Source organism: Gymnoscopelus braueri (genome assembly GCF_963280865.1).
Source record: "Gymnoscopelus braueri genome assembly, chromosome: 10".
In the NCBI taxonomy this organism is placed as follows: domain Eukaryota; kingdom Metazoa; phylum Chordata; class Actinopteri; order Myctophiformes; family Myctophidae; genus Gymnoscopelus; species Gymnoscopelus braueri.
In genome coordinates this window covers 9,665,519-9,677,629 of record NC_137611.1, presented here as the reverse complement: position 1 = coordinate 9,677,629, position 12,111 = coordinate 9,665,519, and the positions used below count along the sequence as shown (strand labels likewise).

The 12,111-nt window shown below is 40.6% G+C and overlaps 1 protein-coding gene across 3 annotated transcripts in view; it reads right to left on the bottom strand.

Moving 5' to 3' along the window:
- Nucleotides 1–11,001: 11,001 nt before the first annotated feature.
- The window catches only part of LOC308093304 (chymotrypsin B-like), a 32,812-nt gene continuing 31,702 nt past the window's right edge, over nucleotides 11,002–12,111 (bottom strand). The window contains exon 8 of one of the 3 annotated variants that reach the window (XM_080439632.1): nucleotides 11,002–11,944. In XM_080439632.1, the coding sequence (XP_080295758.1) occupies nucleotides 11,780–11,944 (165 nt within the window). In that variant the 3' untranslated portion in view covers nucleotides 11,002–11,779. The remainder of the gene's footprint in view (nucleotides 11,945–12,111) is intronic. The other 2 variants (XM_080439634.1, XM_080439633.1) reach the window with 2 other exon arrangements.

Here is a 12,111-nt window from a genome sequence, read left to right as displayed (position 1 = left end):
CAAATTGTATCAACCCACCTTCCTGCTAATGTCATGGAAGCTGAATATATGTCATAGAACTATTGTTCATTATAGTGACTCCGGACACAACAGCTCGGCCAATCGAGCTTAGCTCTAGGTTGTACGTCGGGTTGCCGAGCAAGAGAGCAGGGTTCTATCCCAGCTCGGTGCACAAACTCGCTATACAATTATATCTCCTTAGGCTAATTTCTGACACATTACCTGACTGTACCACAAATTATCCAAAACCCACATTCCTGTTATGGAAGATAAATGCAACAACACAACTTGCAGAGACACAGAGGGGTGATTTTCCTTTGGCACTGGCTAAAACAAAGGGATGTTTGTTATTGGCTGGCTTTAGTGATATAGTTCGGTTAGCCTTTACATTCAGGGCGAGTGGGGGGGTAATAGATATTGTCCATATCCATGGTTCTCAAACTGGGGTCCGGGGACCCCCAGGGGTCCTTGAGGAGTTACAGGACTGTAACTCTGAGAGTGTACAAATGGAACTAAATGGACCTGTTCCACTTGTACACTCTCAGAGTTAGGATTTCATAGTATAGATTGGGGTCCCATTGATAGCAAATGGTCTGTGGCCTAATGCTTATCAAACTGGGGGTCCTTGATTTTAAAACGTTTGAGAACCACTGGTCCATATCATTGCCTTTTGCTAATATCCAGCATTTCTATATTTAGATGATAGTAAATCCTAGTTCCACTGTTTTGAGATTGCTGCAACCTTCATTTTTGTTCTTTGTGTTTTTTTGTTTTGTTTTTTTAATTAATTCTCTTGCTTCAGCTCCCTCAGTCCCCTGCTCTGCTGTCTGTCTGTCTGTCTGTCTGTCTGTCTGTCTGTCTGTCTGTCTGTCTGTCTGTCTGTCTGTCTGTCTGTCTGTCTGTCTGTCTGTCTGTCTGTCTGTCTGTCTGTCTGTCTGTCTGTCTGTCTGTCTGTCTGTCTGTCTGTCTGTCTGTCTGTCTGCCTGCCTGCTTCAGTGTGTGTTGTCCTTTGTGCATCTTGAGAACCATCCTGATCAACTTCAAACTCTGCACGCATATCCCAGAGGATAATAGGCTATAAAAGCCCTTAATTTGAGATTGCATGAGATCTTAGTTTTCTTTATAAACATTTTCAATATATGTTCTTTGTTTTGATATCTTGGAAGAGAGCGACATTTAACCACTTCAATGTGTCCCTATTGGGCATGACATGTTATAAGAGAAACAGTCACAAATACAATGCAGATGTACAACTCATCACAACGTGATGTGTTCTGATCTTTTAGATTAGCTGTTTTTGGCAAAGATATAGGCTATATAGTCTTTAAGTGGTTAAAGCTCATTCAGGAGAATTGTGAAAAATATATAATAATAATAATAATAATAATAATAAAACAGATAAGGGTAATAATAATAATAATAATAATAATAATAATAATAATAATAATAATACTAATGTTCCTTAAAGGGACACTTCACCCCAAAAAAAATTGTTTCAATGGATTAGTCACCTCATGGAGACTTGAATTCATGGATATTTCTTTGTTTTTGTCTCATTTCTAAGACAATAATTTGATGACCAGCGGACCGGTAGGCAGCGGTTCCGGTAGGAGACACAACGAGTCGTTGTGTCTCCTACCGGAACCGCTGCCGTTCATCAAATTATTGTTTTAGGAATGAGACAAAAAACTAAAAAAATATCCATGAATTCAAGTCTCCATGGGGGACTAATCCATTGAAACAAAGTTTTTTTTGGGTGAAGTGTACCTTTAATTTTACTCCTGTCAGTTTAGTTGTAATCTGTGGAGATTATATTTCTTTAGAAATGGAACAAAGAAAACTATTCTGAATATGTTAACCCTGGCATATTATCTTTTTTCGGCTCACAAGTTGAATTACTTTCCATTGTGAGCTTTTACACCAGCTATTTTAAAATAGCCAAAGTATAAATTAGGGCTAAATGGCACCTTAAAAATAGATTAATAACTACATTTTATATACTTCTAAAAGTTTTTATTTTGGTAAATATACATAATGCCCAACAAGTTGTGATCTTATAATTATTTGATCACAGTATGCTCTTGTAATCATTCTCGCATAAATAGTGTTCCTCCACACCTAGTGTAAGAGCACTATATTTTGAATTGATATTTGAAATGTGAAGAGCATTTGAAATGATAAGCTAACTTGTGCTAGTGTAATTTAAGGGAAATTGACTAGAGTAAAACAGTCAAACCTTTGATGCAGTTTTGTCGGATGTCTTCAAGTGTCTTTTCTTTGTTGAACGTTCTTGGCTTGCTTCTCCACTCAGCCTCAATGTTGGCATCAATCTTATTGCGTAAAAAGTAGAAGTTCTTTTTCATTTTCTGAATCTCTCTGGCCAGCTGAACATGACATTCCTTGAAGCGATCTGATGCGACAATGATGAAAAAGTCATAGCGTTTAAATTGAACATCCTTAAGGTATTGGTCTGCTTTGAATGTAGGTGTACCAATACTAGGGAGATCCCACAATGTGACATTTGGGTATTTAGGGTGGGGATATGCTTCCGGCTCTAAGGTGGTCTCCACAACGCCAGTTGGGGCAGAGTCATACTCTTCATGCCCCAAACCTCGGAAGGCATTGATGAATGTTGACTTTCCAGAGCCTGACTCCCCTGTGACAGCGATGTTCAGCTGCACATTGTCTAGCCGTGTTAAGTGATCCAGAATCTTGCCCACTGCTGAGGTCAAGTCCTGATTCTCCTGCCTTCATTAAAAAAAGAAAGTGTATTTATGCAGTTAGAGGCACAATAATAATCTGAATAAAACTACAATATTGTTTTGCTCATGGAGGCTTAATGTTTTCTGTCTGTATATAGACTAAACATAGCTCTGGTCCATTACAGGCTAATGGACCAGAGCTAGACTAAACACTGAATGGGAAAGGGGAACAGGTGAGGTGAGCAACACAGGTGAAAACAAGTAGTCATCAGGGCACAGGGGGAATGGGTGTGGCACAGACTATGGCAGAGGCAAAGGCTGTGACAGTTTTCACATGCAAACATTTCTTCCACTGGGATTTTAGATATTGGTCCATCATTCGTGTGTTGAAAGTAGGGAATTAAGTGTTTTTCATCAAATTCAAACTGTGCTGTCTTCCGCTCCGCCCATGGCGATTGGATGCGTCACCAAATTACGCCGCTACGTCAAAGTCATGTTGAACCTTTGTTGAATTAATCTGTTTCAGATTTGTGTGTGTGTGTGTGTCTGTCTGTCTGTCTGTCTGTCTGTCTGTCTGTCTGTCTGTCTGTCTGTCTGTCTGTCTGTCTGTCTGTCTGTGTGTGTGTGTGTGTGTGTGTGTGTGTGTGTGTGTGTGTGTGTGTGTGTGTGTGTGTGTGTGTGTGTGTGTTTTTCTTATACCGGTGGGAGTGTTACGTTATACATGTATAACGTAACACTATATTTGTTCACCACAAAAGCAGTAACTGCCCTGTGACATTCTATTGAATTAGCTTTTCATTTATAACCAAGGAAAACAGACTGCCAGGCTCTATACGGGAGGTGCTAGCGAGCAAGATGACAATTTTGCTAGAGATGCTAATGTGTACTAACTGATACAGTATGGGTCGTGCTTGACAGTTGTTCCTCCATGATACTTAGCAGCAGTGTTGCTAAGTATCATAACTTTACTTCTACAATGTGTCCAGGGTATCATAGTATTCTACCACTGTAAGAAGTTTGAGGAAAAAAAATAGGTATTGCCTAAATATCAAATTAGCAATGCCATGTGTTTGTCACAGGTCAATAATGGAGGTCAAGCCTCTGTTTATTTATGCTGATAAGCATACAATGTTTTGTGGTGTTATCTGAAAGCATTCACATGCCACAAAACAACACCACAAAACACACCAAGGGCATACCATAAAAAGATCAAGGTACACCATAAAAAAAGAAGGCAAGAAAATGTCTTAAAATGAAATCGCATTTGAAATCATACAGTATGTCTCCAATCCACACAATACAATAACTGAGTTGGCACTGGCATGCTTATTCACGTATGTATATTGTATACATTATGTGTATTGTATAGGAGGATTCACATACTTTGTGTGTGAAGGTCCAGGTTCATTACAGAAGTCAGGAGGTTAATCTTTAGACCGGTCACTCCCCATAGACCCACAGCTGGGTGCCGTGTGTGTGTGTTCGCGACGGGGGACGGCTCTGGCCTCGCGTGTGTGTGTTTGCGACGGGGCGCGCGCGCTTGTGTGTGTATGTGTGTGTGTGTTCGTGACGGGGGACAGCTTCGGGCACGCACGCGCACGTGTGTGTGTTCGCGACGCACACGCGTGTGTGTGTTGGAACTGTTTATGAGCGGGTGTGTGTGTTCTCTAGCTGTGGCTCCACGACGCGGCAACGGGACGCACGTGTGCGTGTGTGTTGGAAGTGTTGCAGGTACCAAGTACAAAGTCACTCTCCAGTCCCTCATATACTGTCCCAAACTGCCCATACTTTGGGTGCTCATATCCCCCGTCTCAAAATGCTATTTCATGTTGTCTTTAAAAAAGTTCACATGCATTGATGTAAAGTAATGATTTGTGTGTGGCAATTTAAATCATGCCTGGATCCAAGCCAAGGTTCAAACAGGGGACCTTCTGATTCAGATACACACTGGAGTAACTCCTGTGCTACTTCACCCCCAAATTGAATTTGTGAAAGAAGCCCATGCAAATAACAAAACAGGAAACAGCTAAACAGAGTGTTGAGGAATTGTGGGTATTGTAGTCCATCTCTTCATTATTTTGCAGAAAATGTCAGATTTCAAACTAGTATTAAAAAATGCAGTCATCAAGACAAAACTTTGCAATTACTGTACTTCATCTATACAACATAGAGATGTCTGTAATGTAAAAAATATTCCTATTGTATATTGTACGTATTGTATGTGTAGGCCTATTGTATAGGAGGATTCACATACTTTGTGTGTGAAGGTCCAGGTTCCATACAGAAGTAAGGAGGTTCATCCATAGACCGGTCACTCCCCATAGACCCACAGCTGGATGTTGAAGACACTCCTCTCCAGATGTCGTGTTTACCAGGTCCCTCCTCCTCACTCCCCCCAGACAGACTCATCTTTGCAAAAAGTGAGTGATCTAGAGAAGGAAATAAAGTGCATGATTAAGAAATCAAAAACAAACTATGAAGATAAAGTTGAAGATGAACTAAGGAATGTTGTAGTTTATATTAGCTTGGAATCCCCATCTATTGGTAGGCAGGTTTATGAACTCTCCACAGCACACCAATGAGACGGAGGGTGAATAGCTGGACATTGTACCATTCAACCAAGCCATGTAATAACATGAATGAATGCATATGGGACAGAACAAACACACCTACAAAATAGGTATTTGTAGTAATTTGTGACGTATGGGGGAAGGAAGCATTTTTAATAGTTCTGGTATTTTATTCTATTACTGCAGCTTGTGTATTCATCTGTTACCATATCTGCTGCCATACAACTTTTCTTTCTTCCTTCTTTCCTTTTTTTCTAAATGACCCAATGACATTATTAGCTGGACTGCAAGAGCAGTGTGCAGGATAATAATAATAATAATAATAAGGGTAATAATAATAATAATAATAATAATAATAAAAGAGGTATTGGATGTGCAAGTTCTCATAATCATTTATACATTCTGTAGATAAGGGTTCATCACAGAAGTAAGGAGGTTCATCCATAGACCGGTCACTCCCCATAGTGTTAGATACTGTAAGACCTCATGTGAAATGGTAAAATCATCATAGGCACCGAATGTGACAATGTCATGGCTTAAACCAGGATAGTTGTTTATGCAAAAGTTCAAATGACTTCCAATACAACATTTTAAAATAAAAACAAATTGGTGTGCGATGTATTTCTTATTGACCCAATGAAATTATTAGCTTGACTGCAAGAGCAGTGTGCAGGATAACAATAACAATAATAATAATGATGATGATGATGATAATGTTCTAAAAGTTCTAATAATTATTTATAGATTTTGTAGATAAGGGTTTTTAGATGCAGTGTTTGTATTGAGGTGAGGACAAAATCACTATCAGCTAAATTGAAGTATATGCATAATGCAAGATAATGCATCTTTAGAAGGTTAAGATACATGATACAGGTTAAGTTCAAGTTACCCCTATCTGCTCCTGATGAGCAGGTTGGTGCCTTGCATGGTGTCCTCCGCCGTCGGGGGATGCATTTGTGTGAATGGGTGAATGTAATGCACATTGTAAAGCACCTTGATTAAAGGCGCTATATAAATGCACCATTTAACAACACAATCCAACACTTTTACAATTAAAATGAATACATCTATCTATATCTATATTATATATACGCTGACACAGCGATACATACAACTAGCTGGGCTATAAAGATGTTGCCATTTTGAACAGTCAGTCAATCATTAACCTTTATGCTTGGTCCTTCTCCATGTCAACAATGGAGTCTGAACAACGTTGTACCTGACCGTTATTGTAAACCTCGTACAGATTCTAGTTATTGTTCTTTTTCTGTTCATGGAAAATGTCTCCTGTCCGAAGCTCAGAACGTCTGCCACTACTGTTCTGTTAATTTGTTACGGTATTTGTAAAGGTATTTTTTCAAGTAAAAATCTTACAAAAACTAAGTCAACAAGGCAGTTTTTTTTATTATCTATATGCATATTATTTATGGAGGATTATGTAAGAGAGTGTGTGTGTGTGTGTGTGTGTGTGTGTGTGTGTGTGTGTGTGTGTGTGTGTGTGCACGCGTGTGTGTTTGCGCGTGCATGCGTGTGTGTGTGTGTGTGTGTGTGTGTGTGTGTGTGTGTGTGTGTGTGTGTGTGTGTGTGTGTGTGTGTGTGTGTGCGCGCATGAGTGCGCGTGTATGTGTGTGTAGGTGCCGTACCTGGTGAACCACACACAGCCTTTATCTGAACTGGACGTTATGCTCCACTAAAACTGGGAAGTCCCCGAGGAGAGGGTTGACCTGAAGTGATACACAAAGACACATATCACCACCAACATTCATTTTAGAACACCAGACTAGCAGGATGTGGGATATTATTATTGATAAAAACACTTACTGTACATTAAGCTGGTCCCTCTGTTTTCCACCGTTGTGTCAAAATGGAGCGCGATAAAACCTTCCACTCCTGACTGTCCAATGTCATTCCCACTTCTGTGCGAACTTTGTTCCTGATAATACTGTTTATACAGTGTAATCTCTCTCTCTCTCTCTCTCTCTCTGTGCGTCTCTCTCTCTGTCTCTCTCTCTCTCTCTCTGTGCGTCTCTCTCTCTGTGCGTCTCTCTCTCTGTGCGTCTCTCTCTCTTAGCGTCTCTCTCTCTCTCTCTCTCTCTCTCTCTGTGCGTCTCTCTCTGTCTCTGTCTCTCTCTCTGTGCGTCTCTCTCTCTGTGCGTCTCTCTCTCTTAGCGTCTCTCTCTCTCTCTCTCTCTCTCTCTCTGTGCGTCTCTCTCTGTCTCTGTCTCTCTCTCTGTGCGTCTCTCTCTCTTAACGTCTCTCTCTCTCTCTCTCTCTCTCTCTCTCTCTCTCTCTCTCTCTCTCTGTGAGTCTCTCTCTCTCTGTGAGTCTCTCTCTCTGTGTGTCTCTCTCTCTATGCGTCTCTCTCTCTGTGCGTCTCTCTCTCTCTCTGTGAGGCAAAAAGCATCACATGCCTCCCACCAAAGTCAACACATCTTTGAGACACATACGGGTATTCCAGTCCGCCATTCCTTTACCTGGTGAAACAACACAGCTTTCACCATTTGGAATTGCATTACGGAACGCACACATTGTTACATTTTATGGGTTTATTTGGTCATAGCGCAACATATGGTGAAGTATTGTAGTGCAGGTCATTGGACCACCGATCTCGTGGAGAATGAAAACAGGACCGCCAAATATTCAAAACTTTCCACAATTCTACCTTTAATCATATTGTTTGAGGCACATCCGAGTTTTATTTGCTCATACTAGGACATGACGTATGAGTCATGTACCTGTACCTTTTACCTGTACCTATTGTTGTGATGGGCACATGAGCAGTACAGCCCTGTGGCACCAGTATCTGTGAAGGTGTGTAACATGGGAAACAGTTACCTATAGATTTGGGATACTGATAGTGATTGGATGTGCATTTTATTGTCACGCTGTCATTGGCTGTACCTGTGTGCTGTGCTAGTTTGATAAGAGACGTCAGCGTTTCCTTGTTCAGTGTTAATAGGGTTTCTCAAGGTTCAACAGCACGGATGGAGCGTCTCCCGTTCTGTGCCAGAACTAGAGGACCCAAGTGATCAAATACTCACCTGTAAACAGCGAGCAGTGTTAGTTAAGTTTGGGACACGTTTATCACCATCCTGACCTGACCAGCATAATTGTAAAGAACTGTGTATTCCCAGTAAAGTCTACTAACCTGGATAAACATTGTCGTGCACCTCCTTACCCACTCCTCTACACCCAGCAGCACGACACTATTTCACAATGATTAATGATTAACCTGCGGGGCTCATGGGATTCAGGACTTTGGACAGAGTGAGTTTTATTTCTCTCTCTCTCTCATTACAGCGCTGGTGTTAGGGTTTGGTTGGGTTGATGCCATGGTGGAGGTCACAGTCTGCAGAATGCAGTGAAGCCCGGTTGGAAATGATGCCTACTGTCAATAAAAGTGTGCACGCAAGTCACAGTGGCAAAACAACAGTCCCATACATGCTCATCATCAGGACAGGATGTGCGCACATCAAAAACAACATAAGGGATGAGAACACACAAACCAACACATGTGCTCTCTCTCAAGAAAGTGGACGATTATTTGACCTAAAATAATAATTTACACACACACACACACACACACACACACACGCACACACACGCGCACACGCACACGCACGCACACACTCACAAACACACAAACTTGACTTATAAGGTCAAGTACTGTATTACTTGATAATCACTGTTTGTTTTCAGAAAGAGAAAGAACAGAGGGGGGCAGGGGAAAAAGAAAGAATGAAAAAAAAAAACATCTACATATTTACTCATAGCATATCCATCCTACAGTTTGTACATGAGGTTTAGACTCAAGGTGCATAGCAGCTGGCATATACTGCTCATGATATAAACATTAAGGTGCAAGCGTGCTGTACATGAGAGTTTCTGCCTGACAGCAACGGTTTATAACATATCAATAGCACAGGCACATAGCAAGTTAATCATTATTGAAAGCATTTAATATTGTGTTGTTTGATTTTGGCCAGCAACTTTCAGTTTGTTCTGTAGGGCTTGCTGATATCTTTGTCTGAACTTGTTAATTTCCCTCAAATGCAGTGCGTTGGAAAGAGGAAGCACAATCATTTTATTTTTGTCCAGAGGGCCATGTATTTGTCACAAAGAGGCTGTGCGCTTCTCATCTTTAGCAAGTTAACACCTGCAAACTATATATAATTATAAGACTGTGACAAGACGCTGGTGTCTAAAAAGTGTGGCAAATTAGTACTCAATTGAAATACAGAATTGAATTGAAAAAACATCTATTTGATATAATATTACAGTAAAACTGTGAACTAATCAAAATGAACTACTTTTTTTGTCTCTTCTCAGCTCATGTGAGTTTTCTGAAACATTTGCAGTCCTCATATCATTGTGACTCAAATTTCTCTATTAAGTAGGCTAGATATCAGTAACATCAACACATGCATTCAGTTTCAATGTACATATTATTTATTTTTGGATATTATAATGTTTGATGATAGGTTATTGGTTCCCAGATTACTATTTCTATGTATTTGATGTATTACCTCGTGTTTACCTTGCTTACTGTAAATCACTCTGGATTAAGAGATAAATTGTAAATTGCATTTGTGGTTGGAAAGTTAGCTGTTTGCTGTAAACATGTTGACATGATGTATGTGTCAAAGGCGGGCGCTTTACTTGAGCAGTGTGGTTTTAACACTTCTGTGTACATAGAAGGGACCAAAGTGACTCTATTTGTATGCTGACATTGTGGTCAGCTTATGTTCCAGAAGCTTCTCGCTTTATTTATAAAAGCTGAGCAAAAACACGTCCACAACAACTGCTGACATTTATTTTCTCCTCCCTTGATGATTAATTCATATTATTGTAAACCTAAATATCTGAAAAACAGGGCACTGTTCATGACTTTGAAACGGCTGTAACTGAAATTGCAGTTCTTATCCTATAAAGTAGTATTGGGAAGCATGAATGTACAATGATCTTATTTGGCTTTGACCTACAGTACCTTCGGAGCGACAAATCTCCTATATAATATTGTCTGCTGCATAATGTTTGAATGCCTGTCAGATTGCCACACAATGCAGCACGTTTCTTTCTCTCCATCTACGATGGAACAAACAGGTGTAGCCTAAGTCTACACAACCTGAAACCAAACGTGAGATTTGAGCGGACCGTACGCTGAAATCAAAGTTACGATAGATTGATTGTTCTGTATCACCCGAGTGATCAGGTTAACTTTTCACTCCACCAGATCCGGAAATAACATCATCCGAAGATTTCCGTCTCCGTCCACTCCCTGTATTAATGGTTTCTTGGAAATGCTTATATATTGGGTTGACTTTTTTTCCACTGTATACGCGAGACATCCTATTTTCAACATGGTATAAAACAAATGAATGGACAGCTCCGGTTAAGTAATTAATTCTCTAGACAACGAACAGTGATCCCCTTTGTGTTTACCAACGGTCTGACAAGCGATCATAATGTATATAAATGTTCTGTGGCCAGTTGGAGAGGTGGGAAAGAAGATGTGCATTTTTGACGGTATATGCTGTTTTCAGTGTGCCTGCGACATGGAAAGTTACCTCGCGGGTGATTTTTTTTCCTCTGGGGGTCTACCACAGATCCTGTTTGTGTGTACACACAGTCCGACGATAGATTATTATGGATCTACATTTTCTGTGACCAGTTAAAAAGGTTAAATAACACAAAAACGCTGGCAGTGGGTGAGTTTATTAATGTGTATACTCTGGCAGTTAAAGAGTTAAGCAATGCAAACATGCAAACTCTGTGTGGAGTTTGCATGTTCTCCCCGTGTCTCCTAGGGTAGTTAATACCCTCACAAAAACATGTAGTAATCCTGGTCGCTATACCGCCTCCCCCATGACAGCCGGGGCGCCTGATGGAGGGGAAAGGAACTGGTTGGAATAACGTGTTCCTTCCACGCGCTACGTCCTACCAGGGGAACTCCCCCCTGTCAGGTGACAAGAAGGTCAGTTGGCTCTCATGCATTGAAGGAGGCATGAGCTCGGCCCTGGGCTCCCTAGGCTGGTGGGGGGAGTGTAGCGACCAGGATCACTTAGAAAATTGGCACCGGGTGAAAAAAGGGTTACAAAAAAGAAAAAAATAGTTAAGCAATAAGCATTTATCACTGCAAACAATGTGCACCTCAAGGACACATACAAGCATTTGCAATGATTGTATTATTGATTATGTAGATCACTGTTTCTCAATCAGTTGTCCACGGACCACTAGTGGTCAATGGCATCATTTGTTTCAAATGTTTTAAAAATGTTTTGTACCTTTTGTTAAATGTTTCAAAAATTAGTTAAAATAATATTACGTTAGCATATTAAGTACATTTTGAGGGAATAGGCATAATTTGTGGGTAAAAAAAGAAGAAATGAAATTGTTGGCTTGATGCCATTGTCGCACACTTGTTTGAATTATGCTAGTGGTCCAAAGCTCATAAAAGGTACAGAATCACTGATGTAGATGACAGCTAGAGTAACAGCAGTTTCCAGTTTAGTTGTCAGCCATGGTCTGGTCCATCCAGGGACGCAGCGCAGTGATGCGGGCGAACCCAGTAGGTGCAGTGGTGATGCAGCCTGGCTTGACCCAGGAGGTCACACCAACCAGGGTCCAGACTCCAGGCTCCTTCTCACACACCAGGGGACCACCAGAGTCACCCTGAAACAACAGGCACTTGTGTTTTTAATGTGTTTCATGTCTAAATAATTGTTGTTGTTGTTGTTGTTGTAGTATTATTATTATAAATATTAATAGTCGCTCGTCTTTGGAAGTCTGCCTTGGATTGTTACGACATGATAGCCAGTAATAAAATCATCTGCAGAAAA